Source organism: Brachypodium distachyon, chromosome 3 (genome assembly GCF_000005505.3).
Source record: "Brachypodium distachyon strain Bd21 chromosome 3, Brachypodium_distachyon_v3.0, whole genome shotgun sequence".
Taxonomy (NCBI): domain Eukaryota; kingdom Viridiplantae; phylum Streptophyta; class Magnoliopsida; order Poales; family Poaceae; genus Brachypodium; species Brachypodium distachyon.
Window position 1 is genome coordinate 49,579,182 of NC_016133.3, and position 20,620 is coordinate 49,599,801.

Here is a 20,620-nt window from a genome sequence, read left to right on the forward strand (position 1 = left end):
CGAGGACAGGACACGCCTCCGCCGTGAAGGCGTCGACTTGGAATCCCTCCAGGTGTGGGTGAGGGGGATCTCTGGCGAAACCTCCCCGCCACGGGGTTCCCGACGGGGGTAATCTGCCTCCACGCCGGCGTTGCGGGCTCAATGACATCGTCGCCGCCTTCTCGCCCTGCAACGAGTGGGGATTGATGGACGACACCCCCACCCGAACCCCTCGCGCTCCCCCGCCAGCACCTCGCGGGAAGTAGGTGCTCGAGGAGAGCGGGAGCGAGTCGGAGATCAGCTGGCCCTCCCTCCAGTCCCTGGACGACGAGGTGGGCCAGCCTGCGGCGTCCCAGGAAGTCATCCCTGTGGACGACTGAGGACAGTGATTACGCGGCCCTGATCGTGCGGAGATCGAGGGCGTACGCAGTGGCCGCGGCTGCCTCCATGGCGGCTGCGGCGGTATCTTCCCCACCGGCGACATCCGCCCCAGCGGCGACTGGCAGCCCTGCGGCGGCCGCCGCCCCAAGGACATCCGCCGGCAGCCCGGCGGTGACCACAACCGCTGTGGTGTCCGGGGCCACGACGGCGACCACCCCGGCGACGACCCCCCGCGGCCCGTCGGCGGCACCTACACCGGGGGCAGCCCCCGGCGCCGCGGCAGCCTCGTCGCCCACTCTCGCGATGCCCCGGGTCACGGCAACCCCACGAGCACCCACGGCGCCGCCCGCTCGGGGGGTCTTCCGGGGTTTCGCGCTCCGGTGCAACCCCCCAAGGACCGACTCGCCGGCGAGCGCCGGCAAGAGGGGGAGGGGCGACTCCCCGCCCGCCGTGCCAAACAAGAAGGCGCGCGCGGGCGCCGGCAGCGCTGCCGACCCCGGCGCCGCTGGGGCCCGGAGCGCCCCCATCGCACCCGCCGGCGACCCAACTCCAACGGAGGTGCTGCCGGCAGCAGGTACGGCTCCATCCTGTCTTCTTTGCTGCATTTTCGATTGTTAGTTAATCACACAACCGTACCTTTTCTTTCCACAGGTGGCACTTCACCCACGGCAAGCCTCTTGGAGGCTCCCGCCGGTACGGATGAGGTGGGGGAAGCTCCCCCCCACAAGTCCAACGGCCTTGCAAGGTAACCACCCAGATCCCCTTCCTCTCGCTTCCGGCTACCCTTTCGCTCGTCGATTCTTACACTTCTTGTTACTGCAGGCCCAAGCGCGCTCGCATCGGGAGCGGGCGCGGCCGTGGTTGATCTCGACATCGGGGTCAACGGAGGAGCCAGCATCGGCTCCTGCACCAAGCCCTACTGCGCTGGCCACGGCGGCAGCGGTGACCACCGCCACCGTCGGGATGGCGCATGGCGGCTCGCCGGCAGCCGCGGACGCAGCTGGCGTGGATTCGCCTGCCGCCCAGCAGGGGACAGCCCCTGCCGAGGGCACGGTGGCTTCTCCAACCCCAGGGTCCCCAAGCGCAGGTGAAGGGGAGGCTGCCGGGGAAGGGCGACAGGACGCCCCGGAACAAGCAGACGACCCCCCGCTCGGCTCTACGGTGGCGGCGGGGGCTTCGTCGTCATCAGCCACCACCCTCGACGCCAACCTCAGCACCCTCGCCGGGGTGGCTTGGAATCCCATCACCTGGGATCCGAGCGCCTTCGAGCGAGGACACCGGTTCTTGGACGCCGTCAAGGACCAGCAACTGGCCTTCGTCACCTCTTTCAATGAGGTGAGGGAGCACCACGCAATCAGCAAGAGCCAGCTTGGCGAGGTGCGGGAAGCCGTGGAGAAGGAGCGGCAAGAGCTCTCCTGGCTGCGCGAGGAGACGCGTCTCGCTAGAGAGGAGGCGCGCCTTGCCCGAGAAGCCCTGGAGAACGCCGAGGAACCAGTCGTCCCGGAGGCTGAGCTTTACCGGCGACTGGAGGCTCAGCGCGCCGAGCTTCAGGGGCGCTGGACTCGCTGGCGGCGACCCTCGAGAAAACCAAGAAGGAGCACGCCGGGGCGCTCGCGGCAGCCCAGGCTCGGCTGGACGAGAAGAGTGATCAGATCGCGAACTACCGCGGCGAGATCCAGGGCCTGCGGGTCAAATTGGAGGTGCAGATCAAGGCTACCGAGAGCGCGGTGGAGGCAGCGGCCCGGCATGAGATCCAGCTCGGCTCCGCCAAGGACAGGGCGGCCAGGCTTGAAACGGAGCTGGCCACCGTCCAGGAGGACCTCGCCAAGGCCGGCAACGACATCGCGGTCAAGACCGTGGAGCTTGCGGCGGTGGAGAGCAACCTCCGCACGGCCAAGAAGGCTGTGCATGACGCTCGGCTCCATCATGGCACGCTGATCGGGCAGCGGCATATAGAGACCGAGAAGCTGCTCAAGATTGCCCAGGCGCTGCGCGACTTGTTGCCCCGGTTCGAGCTGCAGGCCGCGGCGGTGGACGGCACGGACGTCTCAACGCTGATCCCTTTCTTCTCCGACCTGGTGGGGAAGCTTGGGGCGCTCGACGTCTGGATCGCTCAGTATGGCGCCAACGAGGTTGCCAACTGTGCCCGGGAGGTTGCCGGGACGATCCTCCCGAGGATACACCTCCGGGACCCGGAGTTCCCCTTCGAGTCCCTGCTTGACGCCTGGTCGGACAGTGAGGACGAGCCTACCCACACCCAAGCGGTGCGCGTGTTTGTCGACGAGGTGGTCGAGCGGATGCAGCGGAAGCCGGACCCCGAGCCGTCCCCGGAGCCCCCGGCGGAAGACTCCGGCCACTAGTCGCAGCAGCCTTCTGCTAGTCCCCGCTGCTTTCCTGTTTATCTTCTTTGTTTTTGCCCTGCAAGTGTGGCGCTTGGCGCCGTTTGAACAATTACATTCCCGTCAGTTCATGTAATCATTCAGTACTTAGTTAATCAAGATCTTTAATTTGCTTAATTCTTGTTCCTTGTTCCCGGGGCTGCCTCGCGGGGTGGCTCCCTTAGCCTTTGCGTGTTCTTCCTTGTGTTGCCGGGGACTCGCGCGCCTCACCCTTGACCGAACCAGGGACCCGGAACGGACCCGCAGTGCCGACCTGGGGTCAAGCGGTAGCGACGAGCCACTCCACTTGCGGGGTAACTACTCCAAGCCATGCCCTCCCGGGACGGACCCGGGAGCCACACGGGGAGCGCACTCCCCCCGCAAGCGTCCTTCTAACACTCCGGCCACGCGCAGGTTCCGGGGCTACTCTTGGCGAAGCAGCGTTCAACTACGTTCAGTTCTTGAAGGATTTGTCATTTAGGTGCCAGCACTTAGCTTTTCGTTCAGTCCTTTCGCCAGAAGCATTCGCCAGAGAGGCACTCCTAGTTCGCCGCCCTTGCAAATGCCTGATAGAGGGATGCGGCAGAGACGCCACGGCAACCCTCGCCCTTGGAAGAGCCTGTTCCGAGGGATGCGGCAGGGACACCGTGACTTCCTCGGCACCGCCGCTGAACGCGGGCGACGAGGATGTCATGGCGTCCCCACAGGGACGTCATGGCTTCCTCGCCACCACCGCCGAGCGCGGGCGGCCAGGATGCCACGACATCCCCATAGCAGCCCTCGTTGCCTGGGAGCAAAACTGCACGAGGGCCACAGCAGGGACGCTGTGGTGGGCCGGAGCGAACGGCGACCGCCGGCAACAACGCCATCACAGCGTCCTCGCAGCGACCCTCGCCTCTGGAGGCGCGCTCTGGAGGGGTGCGGCAGGGACACTATGGCAGTGCACCCGTCGGTGCTGAGCGCGGATGGCATGCGTCGCCATAGTGTCTCTGCGGCAACCCTCGCTCCTTGCGGAGATACTCTCTGGAGGGGTGCGGCAGGGGCACTGCAGTAGTGCACCCGTCGGCACCGGGCACCAATGGAATGCACCACCCCAGTGCCTCCACGACAGCCCTCGCCCCGGAGCCGCTCGCTAGAGGAGACGTGGCAAAGGCACGGCGGCAGTGCACCCGTCGGTGCGGAGCGCTGATGGCATGCACTACCACCGTGTCTCTGCGACGCCCCTCGGAGTGGGCTCAATGGGGCGATGTAGCAAGGGCGCGATGGCAGTGCACCCGTCGGCGCTAGGCGCTGATGGTATGCACCACCATCACGCCTACGCGGCACCGTCCGCCTTAACAGACTCTTCCTTGGCTTCGCTCTGAGCCGTTCCATGGTTGGGGAACACCTTTTATAGGCGCGGGGGAAGGGCTTTCCATCACGTGCGACGGATCAGCGCAGTACTCGTGGCACCCCTCCCCTTGAAGTGCGGTACAGTCTTCGCCACTCCGCATGCCAAGTTGCTGTGGCACACGTGCCGGGCCCCTCCTGAGTCAAAAGCCTCGGAGTGCGATGAGTCTCTCGTGGTGCGGTCGCTCCGCACCACAAGGCGCCGCTGCATGCCGCGACCCGTGGGCGGCCCACGGGTATTACAGTGCGTAAGATTCCACTTTTCCCTGCAGATTAGATGCTTACCAGGCCTGAGGTGCTGCAATTTTTTTTCGAAATTCACGAAAATACAGAAAGCAACACGGGTAATCTCCTGCCTTCCAGCCCCCGGGCACGGAAGGGTCGACGCCAAACTTGAAGGGGCGCGTAGAGATAAACAAAAACTTTTCCTACACGAACTCCCAAGATCTAGCCGAGGTAGAAGGCCACGAGGATTACCACTAGACGCGCAGTTGCGGATTATTGATGCGGCGCCTTGATGCAGTGCAGTCCCTCGATCCGATCCAGCCGATCCAATCCCGCGATCGTCGAAGTGCTGAACGTACAGCACCTCTGCCGGTATCCACACGTGCGAGGAGGAGCTCCGGCGGCGGACTGCTAGGTCCGGTGCGACGGTTGAACTGAATCGGGCTAGGGTTCTCAACGCATGAGAGTGGAAAAACCGTGCCCCTTAGGCATCCCACGCCCCTGCTTATATATCGAGTGGAAGTGGGCTCCAAGCCTTGTGGCCCATCCACCCTGCGAGTCCAACTCGCATTGTCAGCCCAATTCCAGTTCGGGTCCAACCCGACCAAATACTTGCTCCCGCTCTTAAGTGTGTGACCCCACAGGCTCATGGCGACTTGGACACGATTGGAGTCCGACTCACAATCGATCAATCGGTAGCGGCTCCTAGCAGAACATGCCGACTCCCAAGTACCATCGAGTCATGACGACGTACCTTCCAATGTGACATACGTCTTAGTCCCTTTTGCCTCACGATATACCTTGTCGAACTATAGGCGATTAATCGTCATCCCTTTAATAGTTCAACTCTCTTCTCGATCTGTGATATATGATTCATCCGACTAACTCTTAGTCGATCGACCCGGTTAACAGTTAACCAAGTCGCGCATGGTCATGCTTCCCGAATCATATCACTCGAGAGGGCCCAGAGAATTACATCATACATGATTGCCTCTAGGGCATATTCCCAACAAAACTTGGATGTGAGCATTTTATTTTCCAGACGCAGCGACTGCGTGGTGCACGTTGCGGGGAGCCCAGCAACTACACGCCCGGTGATGCACGTTGCCGGAAGCCCGGCAACTGCGTGTCCCGTGATGCACGTGGCGAGAAACCCGGCAACTGCATGCCCCGTGCCGGAGCAGTCCAGCAACGGGTTTTTATTTTCGAGGCTCCAGCAGCCCCCTGCTCACAACCAAGTATGGAAAGACACTTTCGTGCACCCAAAGCAGGAGACAAAAGAAGGGGGAACACGCAAATAAACGAGGCAACTTAGAAATTCAGGAAAGAAACACTTATCTTTACTCGCAATAACTAGTGGTTTACACACGGGGGCTTCCCGGCTACACTAGTTCGAGAGGTATGCATCGGCGGCATCACCTGACGGTCGGGCTCCGCCGCTTCACGGGTAGAACTTGCGCAAGTGCTCAATATTCAGCTATTTTGCACCGGCAAGCCATCTTCGGTTTCCAGCCGGACAGCCCCCGGTCTGGTCACCTGCACTACCCGGAAGGGGCCCTCCCATTTCGGAGTCAACTTGTTCCCGGCCTTCGTTCCTTGTGTCCGGCGCAGGACAAGGTCTCCGTTCTCGAGCCCCCGGGGACGGACTCGCCTGTCATGGTAACGACGGAGTCCCTGCTGGTAGCGCACGGCCCGCACAGTAGCCCGGCATCGAAGCTCTTCGATGATGTTTAGATCGTCAACCCTTTGCTCGTGTTGGCTGGGGTTGCCGTACGCGCGTACTCGGGGAGATCCGTGCTTGAGCTCGAGGGGCAGCAGCGCTTCTGCCCCGTAGACAAGGGCGAAAGGAGTTTCGCTCGTTGCCCGACTAGGTGTGGTCCTGATTGACCACAGCACGGGCTAGAGTTCTTCAACCTAGTGTTTCCCGTGGCCTTTTGAGCTTATCAAAGGTTCTCGTATTGAGCCCCCGCAGCACTTCTGCGTTGGCTCGCTCCGCCTGCCCGTTACTCCTCGGATGAGCAACGGACGCGAAGTGCAATTTGGTGCCCATGCCTTCGCATTAGGCCTGGAACACTGCGCTCATGAATTGCGTGCCATTGTCGGTGATGATGCCGTTAGGCACACCAAACCGGCATACAATGCTCTTGAAAAACTTGATGGCCGCCTGGGCGGTCACCTTCCGCACTGGTTCCACTTCCACCCACTTGGAGAACTTGTCGATGGTCATGAACAAATATTCGTAACCACCAACTGCTCTCGGTAGCTTGCCGACGATGTCTAGCCCCCAGACCACGAACGGCCACGAGGAGGGGATGACATGCAGGGCCTGCGCCGGCTGGTTGCTCTTCTTCGAGTGGAACTGGCACGCTTCGCGCGTCTTCACCAGCTGCTCCGCGTCGGCCAGCGCCGTGGGTCAGTAAAAACCGTGCCGAAACGCCTTGCCGGCCAACGCCCGGGAGGCCACATGGTGGGAGCATGTGCCTCGGTGTATCTCCTCCAACAGCGCGCGCCCTTCGTCTTGTGGCATGCAGATGAGCTTGACCCCATTTGCACGCTTGCGGTAGAGGTTTCCGTCCACCACAGCGTACATCTTGGCCTGTCGGGCCACTCGCTCTATGGCGACGTCGTCCTCCGGGAGGACCCCCTCCTTTAGGTAGTGGGCGATTTCCATCGCCCGGGGAGGGGTCTCCCTGCCTACGCATGCCGCTATGTCGGCGGCATGAACCCCTGCTGTTGCGGGATTTCCTTCGGTTGCCATAGGGGCGTCCCCGGCAACCGGCTTGGGGGCGACTGAAGGAGCTGCTTGCTTCTGGCAAAACACCCCCACCGGGGGCTTCCGGCGCTCTGCTGCCATCTTAGACAGCTCGTCATCCGCGAAGTTGTCCTTCCGCTTGACGTGCTCGAATCGCAAACCCTTGAACTTGCGTTCCAGCTTGCGGACTTCCTCCACATACGGTGCCATCTGCGGGCAGTCGTAGTCCTTGTTAACCTGGTTGACCACGAGCTGAGAGTCCCCACGAACAATCAGGTGCTTGATGTCGAGGGCGATCGCTGCCTGTAACCCGGCGAGCAAACCCTCGTACTCCGCCGTGTTGTTGGTGGAGTTCAGGAAATCGAGTTGGACGGCGAACCTCAACTGGTCCCTCGTTGGTGACTCGATGACGACCCCGCGCCCGCTCCTTGGAGACTAAATGCGCCGTCGAAGTAGAGGACCCAATGGCCTTCGTCCAGCTTGCAGGCAGGCTGGTCTCCGGCTCCTCCTCTTCTACGCTCGTCGACGTCCACTCTGCGACGAAGTCCGCCAGGGCCGCACTCTTGATGCTCTTGGAGTTGGTGAAATGCAGATCGAACTCTGACAGCTCCATCCTCCACTCGGCCACCCTCCCGGTGGCTTCATGGTTGGTGAGGGCTCGCTCAAGGCAAAACCCCGTCACCACCGTGACCGGTGCGCCTGGAAGTAGTGGCGCAGCTTGCGGGACGCAAGGAGAATCGCCAAGAGGAGCTTCTATACTTGCGGGTACCTCGTTCGGGCGTCGCGTACCAACGTACTGATGAAGTACACCGAGTGCTGCACTAGCCGCTTGCGCGGTGCTGGAGTTGCCGGCTCGGGGGCGGTCCATGGGTCCGAGGTGGTTGTTGGGGGCCGTTCAGCCCCCTGCCCCGCAGCCTCAGTCCCCGGAACATCTTCCTCCCTCTCGGCAACCAGCACCGAGCTGACCACCTGATCGTTCGCTGCTAGGTAGAGTAACAGCGGCTCGCCCGGCTTGGGGGCGACGAGGACGGGCGGCGATCTCAGGTACTGATTGAGTTCCCGAAACACCGCTTCGGCCTCAGGGGTCCAGTCAACCGGACCCTTCTTTTTCATCACCTTGAAGAAAGGCAAGGTGCGTTCGCCTAGCCTTGAGATGAAGCGGCCCAATGCGACAACGCAGCCGTTGAGGCGCTGGACATCCTTCACCTTGCGGGGAGCCTCCATCTTCTCGATAGCCTCTATCTTGCCTGGGTTGGCTTGTATCCCCCTGTGAGAAACCAAGAAACCCAGAAGCTGGCCCGAGTCCACACCAAAGGTGCACTTCTCAGGGTTCAACTTGAGTTTGATCCTGCGGAGGTTGTCAAACGCCTCCCGCAGGTCATCAATCAGCGAGTCCCAGCGCTTCGACTTGATGACGATGTCATCCATGTAGGCCTCCACGTTTCGGCCTAGCTGGGGTCCCAAACACTCGCGCGACGCGGGTCGGAATGTTGAGCCCGCATTCTTCAACCCGAAAGGCATGCATGTGTAACAGTAGCAACCAACCGGGGTGATGAACGTTGTTTTCTCCTCGTCTTTGACTGCCATCTTAATTTGATGTAAGCCGGAAAAAGCATCTAGAAAACTCAGCAAATCACAACCAGCAGTGGAATCGACTATTTGATCGATACGGGGTACAGGAAAGGGATCCTTGGGACATGCACAGTTTAGATCAGTAAAATCTACACACATGTGAAGCTTATTCCCTGCTTTAGGCACTACTACAGGGTTAGCTAACCAAGTGGGGTACAGAACTTCCCTGATAACCCCGGCAGCCTTGAGCTTGTCCACCTCTTGCTTGATGAAATCTTTGCGCTCTTGTGCTTGCCGCTGAATCTTCTGCTTGATGGGGCGGGCGTCCGGACGCACCGCGAGCCGATGCTCAATCACCTCCCTGGGGACTCTGGGAAGATCCGACGGCTCCCAAGCAAACACGTCGGCATTCCTCCGGAGGAAAGTGATGAGGGCGCTTTTCTATTCGGCAGTAAGGTTCGCATAGACGGTGACGGTGCGTTCCTTGTTGCCGGCTTGGAGGGGAAGCTTCTTCACCTTGGTGGCCTCCTCCCGGAGGTTCTGGCCTACCGGGGCACGAGCTCGAGCCTGCACTCCCCCCTGCAAGCTCTTGCGGGGCGGCGCGCGCCTTTTTCGTTGCCGGGCCACGGCCCGGCGAGCCTTCGGCCACGGCAACGTCTTCGTCACCGGCATCGGCTGCGGCGGCGGCCCTGATGACCTCGCCAACGCACCAGGCCGCGTCCTTGAGGTCGCACCTGATGGAGAGAACCCCGTACACGGACGGCATCTTCATCATGCCGTAGGTGCCATGCGTAGCCGCCATGAACTTGATCAGCGCCAGCCGACCAAGGATCCCGTTGTAGGGCAACGGGGTGTGCGCCACGTCGAACACTATGTGCTGGGTCCGAAACGCTTCCCGGGACCCGAAGGTCACCGGCAGCGTGATGCGCCCCAGGGGGTGCACGATCCCGGGGTTTAGCCCCCGGAACGGGTTGGTGGGCTTCAATTGCTCTACCAGCAACTGGAGCGTCTCCACCAGCCTGGCGGACAAGAGGTTGAGCCCCGCTCCGTTGTCCACCAGTACCTTAGTCACCGTCATGTTGCTGATGATCGGTGAGACGTCAAAAGATATGACCCCGGAACCCAACTGCCGTGCTGGGTGATCATCGTCGCTGAAGGTGATCGGCACGTGCGACCAACTCAGCGGCTGCTGTGGCTCCGCGTCCGGCAACAGGGAGCACACATCCCGGGTGAGGCGCTTCACCGCGGCATGGGATGGGAGAGCATAGGCTCCCCCATGGATGCAGGCGACGCCGCGAGGCTCCTGGAAGCCCGGCTCGTCGCCACCAGTGCAGTCGGACTCGCGCTGCTCCTCAGGGCGAGCCCTGTCGCGTCCCGGGGGAGGGCGTTCCCTGCCCGTGCGGGCCTAGTTGCGTCCCCCTGGGGTTCGTCCCTGCCGGCGCCGCCGCCGGCAGGCCTCGGCCCTGCTCTGGGGTCGTTCGGGAAATCTCGGGACAGATGCCCGATGTCGTCACAATTGAAGCAGGCACCAACAGCGCGGCGCTCCTCATGGCGCTGTTCGCGCCGCTGCTTGATTCCCTGCAGGACGCGACAGTCCTCCGCGTCGTGGGTGGAGTTGTTGTGGATGGGGCAGCGGGGCTCGTCACCCTACCTGCCACCAGGCCCGCCACCCGGCGAGGCCTTCTTCGCAGGCCTCGCGGCAACAGCCCCCGACTCCGCCGCGAGAACCTGTTTCCCGCTGCGCTTGCGGGAACCCTTCTTCTGTGAACCCTCGCCAGGGCTTGCGGCAGCCTTGGCTGCTAGCTCAGGCGCTAAGCGCCCTTCCTCGGCCATGACGCACTTGTGTGCCAGGGCGTACAAATCCTATGTCGTCCAGATCCGATGCGTGCTCAGCTTCTCGCGCATCTTGGTGTCATGGACGTTGATGGCGAAGGTGTTGACGATGGCAGCTGCCTCCGCCTCCGGGATAGAGTAGGAGAGGTTGGAGAAGCGGTTGACGAAGCTCCGCAACGTCTCCCCCGGTTTTTGCACGATGGTGTGCAGTTCCGCCATGGTTCCCGAGCGCTTATAGCCACCCTAGAACGCGCTCACAAACTGCAAGCGCAGATCCGCCCACGTGGCGACGGACCCGGTGGGCAGGTTGAGCAGCCAGGTTCTCGCTGATCCTTTCAGGACCATCGGGAACCAGTTAGCCCTGACCTTGTCGTCGGCGCCAATGGCATGCATCCCCAACGTGTAGGTCAGGAGGAAATCCTTGGGATTCGCGGTCCCGTCGAATGTGCCGAGCGCTGGCACTCGGAACTTGCGGGGCCATGTCACCCGGCGCAGCTCGCGCGTAAACACGGTGCAGCCGTCCTCGAGGCCCATGGGAGCATCCTCCTGCTCCTGCGGGAGTTGGCGCTCTACCTCGCGCCGGCGCCGGCGCTCTAAGCGCGGGCGTAGATCTTCTTGCTGGCAGGCATTCAAGATGTCGCGCGCGTCACCCCGTGTGACCGTGGGTGATGAGTCCGAGGACCCCTCCGGATCCCCGTCTCCCTGGCCTCCTTGCGGGGGAGGGTTTTCCCCCTGTCGTGAGGCGTGGGGCGCGTCTCCGCGCTCCGACTTCTGCCCACGGCCGGAGCCTACTGGGACGCCCTCGCCTTGCGGCTGTTGGACGGCGAGCGCGAGGAGCGCGTCCAACTCCTCGCCCGACACCTCATGCGTCGGCGTGCCCTGCTGCGGTTCGTACCGCACCATGACCCGCGCGGCGATGATGGCTTCCGCCGGGGTTCACGCGGGAGGCAGCCGGTTTCCCGAGTGGCTGCTATCCGCCCTACCCCTGGATGCACCCGGGTGTGCGGGGTGCGAGCCCCCGGGCATCGCTCACGACGCGGTATGCTCATGGCGCAGCTGACGCTGCGTGTCCTCGGCCCGCGATTCGACTCGCTGGTCGGTGCGGGCAGCACCATGCCCGCTCGCGCGGCTGGCCCCAGCGCTAGGGGCTGTCGGCCCCCTCAGCCGGTTGTCGTTTGACGGCCGAGGAGGCAGAGGAGGCAGCTGCGATTGCTGCACTCGTGAGGGCTCACGGTTCTCCTGAGCCCCCGACACGGGTCGCGCGCCGTGCGACCGCTATGTGCTGCTGGGACCTCACGCGGGTCGATCCGAGGGTCACCAGCCCGCTTGGGGGCCATGGTGCCCAGCTCTGTCGGCGGAGAAGACGAGGCCGACATCGATGTAGACACTGCCGCCGGCGGTCACCGGCGAGCTCTCCTCACGCGCCCCTACCTGGTGCGCCAGATGTCGTCGCATGGGTCTCCGACACCGGGGGCGTGCTGGCACACCCTTTTAGGTTCGGCAGGGGCGTCGGGGATCGCTCCGGCGATCGGCGTGGCCGATGGCGTACGTAACCTGCAAAGAGGTGCACCCAGAATGCATGCAAGCTAGGAACATATGCACACACGTTTTACCCAGGTTCGGGCCACCCGGAGGTGTAAAACCCTACGTCCTGCTTCTCTGAACTCGTATTATCACAAAACCGAGTGTTTACAAATTGCCGAGTGAGTTCCCGGGTACTATCTCCTTTTGGCTAAGTGTTCCTTACTATTCTCTGTTAGTGCTAGAGGCTGACTATGAGCTGAGCGAGCTGAACCCAACGAACAACCTATTGGAGCCAACCGGAACTCGAACCCTTTGACCGTCGGCGAGGGTCCTCCTTTTATAGCCAAGGGGATACCATAGGTGCGACGGTGCATGCATTACAAGTGGCGAGCAAGGAGATAGGGCAGCTCCCCCTCGGTGCGCTGGTGGGCGTGCATGAACGCCAACTCCGCTGCTTGGGGTCTAGAGCCCTACAAGTAGGATTGGACAGCCACTGTTTACCTGACTAGACGGGTAACTCCCCTCTTGTCGGCTCATTAAATAAGCCGTGCGGCTCACTCCTCGCCCTGGTGAGACTACACACTGGACGCCTAACGCGCGCCCACGTGGTGTCGCTGCTCTGCCTTCTCGGCCCCACCTTCGCGGTGGGAGCCTGCACCCGGGAACCCCTCCTCCCGGCAAGTGGCTTGCCGGGAGGTGTCCAGGCGGGAATATTCCCCGAAGCCCCGCTAGCCCTTCCAGGCTGGTAACTTGCCGGGCTGCTTGTAGCTGCCGCCCAGGACGAGATCCTCCCGGGAACTCGGTGATGAGGCCCACGCGTCGTGCAACGGTGGTACCCCGGGTGCCACTGGTGCGACAGTCTCCAGCAACAACCCCTAAAACAGGGCTTCTAAACAGCAATTGGGGGCTCCCTCAAATTTTAGGGTTCCAAAAAAATACAACATCTCAATGACCCCTATTCGATGGCCTCTATGGCCCCCGTCTTTTGGGCTTAATTCAGCTTTTCCCAGAAACTGCACCTCCCCCAGGTTCTCTCATTACTAGACTAAAAGAAGGGAGCCTATATTCTTTATGACATACGGGACCCACTTGTCAATGACTTGCTATCTTTTCTTTCATTTTCCCTTTCTTCTCCCCAAAATTCCCCATTGGAGGCAGCGCCACCGGTGGCGGGGTGTGGTTGGCGGCGGCCGACGCGCCCCCGTGTATGTCGCTTCTGGCATGGCTCCTTGTCGTAGTCGCCATGTCCATGTGCAGTGTCGCTCTTCTCTTTCGTGCGCCCGGTGGTGCTCGGACGATGCTTCTGTCACGGCGGCACGGCGGCGGATCCAGTGGCGGGATGAGGAGAAGAGCGCGACGTGCAGGGAAGGAGGAGAGAGACGGAAAAAACAAGATAGGCTTAGGGCCCCCTAGGAAGGGGGCTTTGAGGGGGTGGTTTAGGGGTCTCCCTTATTTATGGGCCCTGCTGAAGACGTTTTCTTGCCTCCACCGATGGGATGTTCCTTGCGAAGGGCGGCCGATATGATCTGGATCTTGGGACGAAGGCAGAATAGGACATGCCGTGATCGCCATCAGAGAGGTGTGCGTCCATGGGATGTGTGTAGCGAAGGGAGGAGGGGAATTGCAAGAGGATCACAATGGAGGACGAGTTGGGCACTAAGAGAGGGAGGAAGGAGCCAGGCGTTGGGTGAGAGCTGGTGGCTGCGCTTTTGGACAGGTTTGGGATAAGGTAACCCTAGTGAGTGTGGGGGATGAGTGGAGAACGAGCAAGGGCTTTTCTAGGCAACACGGGTAAGTTTTCTAGGTCGAAGCTGGTTCCGTCAACCTTTTCTAGGTTGAGGCTAACATGGCCCAGAAAGACCATGCAACTCACTCCCTCCGATTCTAGACTGTTGTCGTGGTTTTAGTTCAAACAATCACAAACTAATATGACTATGAAATATCTCAGGTCATGCAGGCAGGCTACCAAATACACCCATAGTACAGGGCTCACTTTTTTTTTCCTCAAACACATACATGATTCCCGTTTGGATGAAGGTAATAGACACTTGACCAGAGGTATAAAAGCAAACAGTAAAAAAATAACTGGACATACAGAAAAACCCTGAAAATGAACTGCTTCTGTCCCGTATATCGATTCAGTTCTCTTCGTGTTTACTAACATATGCAAAATAGGGGTAAGGGAGGATCTTGGCGACCGTCTCAGGATTCAGGGCTATCTGTGTGCAGCTTGCTTCCTGAGGAGACGAAACATGAGCGGTAAGACTCTTAGTATGATGGATTGTGATGGTAGATAGACTACAAGACAGTGTTTTATTCCTACAGTTACTGGATCATTATAATATCGACTAATATACGTACTCCCTCCGTTACATAATTCTTGTCGAAATATTACATGTACGTAGACACTTTTTAAAAATAGATACATCCATTTTTTGGCAAATTTGAGACAAGAATTATGAAACGGAGAGAGTATGTTCTAGATCACACATAAGTTGGAAATACTTCAGAGAGAATATTTATGCTTAATGTTTTCGCAGTTATGTCGGTGAGAAATGTACCATGGTAGCTTGAAGTTGTCTCTCCAACGAGTTTGCTTAGAGCAACTTGCATATATCTTGTTCAGGCGTTCAATAATATCTGAGAACGTTGGCCTGACGGAAGGGGTTGTATCCCAGCATTCTTGTATTAGCCTGCATACGCAAAGAACCACCATGAGCAGCTAGCAGACGACCAACTTAAGCAGGCACACAACCTGCCAACAAGCAAATAACCGATTCCGATTGTTGTGGATGAACAATGGAGAGAAACTTGGATACGTAAAAGCGAAGCTCTCAGATATCACTAACACGGTACATCCATACATGTACATATTTAGTAGTAGTGCAGAAAGCGAATTCTAAATGCCAAAGTGGCAGTGCTGACTGTTGAGGGGTATGAAGTATAGCATAAGAATCACTCACTCTTTCACATCTTCGGGATATGATTTTGGTTTATTCTTGAATAATGGTCTCAATCCCTCCAAACAAATCATCTTGGCCGCTTCCTCTGGTGGCTTTGGGTGAAAAGCAGGAGTTCCTTCAATCATCTGAACAATCAATAAGATGCAAAGGTAATGTGAGAACCAAGCATAGCTTGGGTTGTCAGCCAGTCAGGTGTACGTGCTGGCAGCCCACCAAAGTTCGATCCTCGAAGGTCGCAATTCGGTGTCTCACTTTGTAAAAATTATATATCTATATACTGTTGGACTGCAATCGCAGCTCTTACAGTTTAAAGTAAAAAAAAATGTACTCGTGTAATGCTTACCTAAGAATATGTGCTCATTATAACAACATAAGGAAAACAGCCACACACAAAAACTTTTGATATGAATTCACTGGCACTTCAAATGAAGAATTCGGTTGCGATACGTTTCACATATACTCTTGATTTAATTCGTGAAGGTTGGCTGTATTTGCATACCTCGTAAAGAATGAGACCAAATGCAAATGTATCCACGCTTCTGTCAAATGTTTCGTTTCTGTATATCTCAGGAGCAACGTATACACCTACAACAACAACAAAAAGACTGCTTAAAATAATGCGATTCTAGTTAAAATGGTATTAGGGAAAAATGTCAGTCAAAATAAATTCTCTCTAGCCAAAATCATTAAACTGAAGTATTATAATTCACCTACAACAGTTACATAAAAAGCAACAGATGCCTGGTTAAAATTATTTCATAGTGGCAGTGCAATGCATGAATTATCCTTTTCTCTCATATGCGGTATTCAGGTTAATTTTAAATACGAGAAGACACAAACTTTTGTAATAAACCACTCCATAAGCAAAATATGTTGCTTCATATAGTTTAATAATTACACTCAGAAATTTGAATGTTACGTAGAAAAATAGACCGTAACTGTGGCACTAAAATATGTTCATGAATGACGTGCCAAGCTGAAATAATCACTGGTATAAAACCATATCATAGTATTTAGGAACGGAGGGAGTAGTATATAGTATGCAACTGTTAAGTAAGTATAATGTAACATACTGTCAAATTTTGATACGGGTCGAGCCATTCGTAGTTTATCTTCTGAGACTTTTATCAGGCCAAATGAGCCAAAGCCAGCCACCTTAAGTGTTCCTTCATCATCCCGCACAATGTTTCTGAAACCTTACTAAAAGTATGGTAACGTACAGTGCACATATAGTAAAGCACTGAAATTAAACACGTCGCGCTGATTTATTGGTGAAATACAGTTGGATCAGCTTACTTTGGTGACAGATCACCATGGATGATTGGCTCTGGTTTGCACTCGTGAAGATAGTTTAGTCCCCTAGCAACAACAAAAGAATGTTGAATAATCTTTCTTTTGATTTGATGGTAGACGGAAAATCGGGAATAATACAATAACTAGCACATGAGCTTCATATATAATTTTTTTGTATTGATACAAACACATAAATAAATTCTAGACCCTTTCATCTAGAGGAATTAAATTAATTCTCCTGCGATTCCAATCGAGAAGAAATAAAATAGTAATTGACGATAGAGCAGTAGTTTTGTTCACGTAAGTCCAGGTGAGTATACTTCCATTTATAAATGAAATATTTTTCGTATTGATAAACATAAATATAAATTCTAAATGATCCAGGTTAGTATCTTCCAATCAACAGTTTAAATGATATATTCAACTTTAAAAAGAAAAGGACAAATAAAACGAGACATATGTCATGAATCCTGAAATACCTTGCAATGTCAAGGGCAAATCTGATAGCTTTGTAAGACTGCAGACGACCTTTTGTCTCAAGATAACTGGCTAAATCACCCTAATGAGAGAACACAGACACAGTCATTGATGATAGGGTAGTAGTTTTGTTCAGGAAAGTCCAGTAGGATTCTTTCCTACGGTTGGATAAAAGAAAATACTGTTCAGGTAGCTTGAGTGAAGCAAAGTACTCCAAAAAGTTCATGCGAAGAAACCCAGCTATTTGAAGTTTTTTTTTAAAAAAATGATCAATGTTTATACATGCACTTGTCCTGCTAAATCAAGCATAGCTACTCACGTTTTGGTGGTATTCTGAAACAATCATCAGTGGTACATTTTGTGTAACAGCTCCCACAAATTGGACCAAATTGGGATGCCGCGCTTTCTCCAGTAAAGTGAGCTCGTGTTTGAAGGAATCTCTGAGTTGATATGATGACAGAACTTAGAAGTATTGCATGAAAAATTATAAGTAAAGCCCAGAATCAAAATAAAAAGTTGGCTAAATTTACTGTGAAACAGAAAAAAAAATAGGCCAAGAACTATTTTAAGTTACTTTGCGAAACTAATTATTTGATAATCAACATTATGATATCAACAAAAACATCATCGGTCAAGTTTAATGAACAAAGAGGACACTGAGGCACCGAGTGATAGGATTACCCAACAAATATCTCAACAAACTATACTAATATCGAGCAGAGCACTATATGATTATAACCGGACCAAATATCATTTTAATGCATTGCTAGAATCACATATAAACTTCTATGAACATTTTTTTAATATAAATATGAAGGATAGTTTCATGCATTGGAACAAAAGAAATATCATGATTTATGGTAAATTAGCCCATTTGTCAAAATCATAATTCTGAAGTAAAAGTTTACAGAGGCAGCTCATACGTACATGCTATCACAATCCGAGAAGCTTTCTTTGTCAAGTATCTTCACAAACACTTTGGAGCCATACCATTTCGCTATATAGTAACCCTGTAAAATTATATGACAAGTAAGATCGCCACAATTATATACCAAAAGACCGATCTGATAGGAAGAGGAGATATGATATACTTAACAATACCGAGTGTCACTCAGTTGGCTAGGGAGCATGTGCTCGCCCAGCCCACCCACATTCAAGGCTTGGCCTTGCAGGATGCTCATGTTTTTTCTTCTAATTAAAAATGCCAGGAAATGCAAGTGCCTGCTGGTCGATTTCTATTTTACTTTTACAGTAGAGAAGACATAAAATGCTTGGTCTGGAGTTCTGAGAACTTCCATCCAGAAGCAGAGCTTAAATTGTCATCTAAATCCGAATTAGGTGTGTGTCATAAACTCTTCTTTTGACTGGGTACCATAAAGTCTTATGTGGAAGCTGGTAAACACTCTTTGTATACATGAAGAAAGACACAATGACAAAAATAAATGGAGGAAGTTTATAGACACATGCCTTTGTAACCTCCTCTCCTCTTCGAAACTCAAGTTCAAGCGGGTTCAGCTCATACTCTGGAACTTCTTTAGGATTTGATACAACCATTGGAGTCTTTTTAGATTTCTAATAGAGGAGGACAAAAAAGAACACAAAGATTATGTTTTCCGCATACATATTGAGTGACGGAAAATAAGAGAAACACAGTACCGGAAGTATTGCTCCTCTGGCTCTCAGAAGGTTGTAAACTTCAAAATGCCCGTAATGTTTAGCATCTAATGCCGGCTGAAATTGTGTAGACAAAAAAAAAAGCGGACAGAAATCAAAATCCAGGTAGATAAATACTTGCACACGTGCGAATCATGCCTATTTGGCTACTTCCATAGGTTAAGGCAATTCGAGTGCGTTTTAGACCCGCCCAATCAGCCTGCCTCTGTACTCTTTAGTCTTAGCACGATCTAATCGTACGAACTAGGAACGAAATGAGCAGAAATGCTTAACCAAGAGTGGATCAGTACCGGGTGTAGTGAAAAATTTCCAGGTCCTACATAGCAGGGTCGTGAGAGAGAAGAGAGTCTGGCGAATCGCGTCCCGTACCGTACTTCCCCATCGGTCGCGGGCGTTGATGTTGGCCTTCCAGGCGAGCAGCAGGCGCACCACCTCTCCCTGCCCCTCGCAGGAGGCGATGTGCAGCGCCGTGCGGCCGTCCAGGTCAATGCTGTCGACGTCCACCCCTTCCCTGAGCAGCTCCTCCACCCCGCCCACGTCCCCCTGGCACGCCGCGAACAGCAGCCGCATCGTCGCGTCCAGGTTATCCGGCACGGCCAGCATCGCCACGTCCGCGGCCGCCGGCGTCGGGTCCAACGACGACTGCCTCGCGATCCCGAACCTCGTCGGCCCCGCCACGGCGCCCGCCGCCGCGGCCGCCCCGACCCCTCGCCGGGGGGTGTGCGGCTCCAGCGACAGCTGCCGCCATATCCGCGCCGCCCCCGACGACAGCTGACGCGAGAGGTTCCGGGTCAGCTTCGCCGCCGCGGCCATCGCCTCGCGCACCGACGGCCCTCCTCCCCTTCTCCTGCCCCCAACCACCCCCGGACGGTTCGACGCGGAATCGAAGCCCAGCGAGAATCGAATTAATCCGCGCCGCGGCTGGTGCGGTCGCGCGTGGGATCTCGCGCGCTGCCCGGTGGGTGCTTCTGGGGATTGGGGACGAACGCGAATGATGATTGGGCGTGGGCGATGCTCCCCTACTTAATAAAATTCGGGCGAAGACTTGAGATGGTGGAGTCGTAGCAGCGCAGCGACAGTTGGAGTAGTAGGTGCAGTATCAAGCGTCTTATCGGTGGAATAGTGGGAAGCAGAACAGGGGAGGGAAGGGAGCCGAGGGAGAGTGTGCTGTGCGATGTGATGTTCGGCGGATTCGAGGGAATAATAACCGACGGTTTACCACGGAGCGTGGGAAAAGGCGCGGTGAGGGCGAAGCGTGGCGGGTTTTAAAACATGGGCCCGGCTCGGCTACTTGGGTGCATGTTTCCGCGGGCTACTGACTTCTGGGGTCGGGGATAGTGTAGGGGCCCGATATCAGTGAGGTTTGATTTGAGAGTTTGTGGGTTTTCGCGTGTGTGTGTTTTTTTCGCTCCATGCGAACCCTTGCCGACGACTTTAATTTATTTATTTATTATTATTATTTTCGTCGTCTAGTTATTTTGGCCTCCGGCTTGCTGGAATACTGGGTGGCTACCACTTGTGTTGTCCGTAGAATTTTCTTGCTGGAGTACATTCTTTTTTCAGGCAATGGATGAGTGGCCTGGATTTATTTTCCAGATTAGCCAAGTACACATTCGATGATGCAGTAAGTACTCCAGTAGACCAGTACTCTAGACTTCTAACCATTTCGCTGTACGCCTGTACCGAAAGCTAAATAGAGGGTTGATCTGGATGCCATCACTTATCAAATCAGATACGGAGATCTGATCGCTTTTCAACCTTTATAAGCTCTAGGTGCATTCATGGTTTAGGTATAGCACGCTTGTATTATAACGAAAAGAATAGGACAAAAAGGCCGGCATCACATAGCGCTTCCGGAGCAGCGCGAGTTTGCCCTTTCGGAGATTCTTCGTGTTGCAGCGCCTCAATTGCAACAGTGACCGCCTGACCGGCCGTCATGTTTTGGTCCTTTTGGATGGCGAATTCGCGGTGGCTGCGAGTGGCAGTGGGTGCTTAATTTGGTTAGTTCACGACGCATTTGGGGCCTCAATTTTCAGAAGTGGAGATCGGTTTTGTCCCTTTGCCGCTAGTACCAGACTTCAGTCGCATTCAGGAAACGGGGCAGACAAATCTGCATTGGAAAAGGAAAATACATATACTGTACGAAGAAAAGTATACCACTGTCACTGTGCTATAGGTCG

General features: G+C 55.6%; 2 protein-coding genes across 2 annotated transcripts; both read right to left on the reverse strand.

Annotated features, from left to right (window-relative positions):
* Nucleotides 1-368: 368 nt before the first annotated feature.
* LOC104584287 (microtubule cross-linking factor 1-like) lies at nt 369-887 on the reverse strand. Its single transcript, XM_010238525.1, has one exon. It carries the CDS (start codon nt 885-887, stop codon nt 369-371), a length of 519 nt encoding a protein of 172 aa, XP_010236827.1.
* Nucleotides 888-13,993: 13,106 nt separating this feature from the next.
* On the reverse strand, nt 13,994-19,618 carry LOC100844395 (integrin-linked protein kinase 1). Its single transcript, XM_003575279.4, has 12 exons — nt 18,810-19,618; nt 18,423-18,497; nt 18,234-18,338; nt 17,694-17,776; nt 17,086-17,206; nt 16,769-16,848; nt 16,293-16,355; nt 16,070-16,185; nt 15,496-15,581; nt 14,997-15,121; nt 14,595-14,726; nt 13,994-14,270 (listed from the first exon to the last, which is right to left on the reverse strand). The coding sequence occupies exons 1-12, from the start codon at nt 19,251-19,253 to the stop codon at nt 14,249-14,251; spliced, it is 1,452 nt and encodes a 483-aa protein (XP_003575327.1). The 5' UTR covers nt 19,254-19,618; the 3' UTR covers nt 13,994-14,248.
* Nucleotides 19,619-20,620: the final 1,002 nt, after the last annotated feature.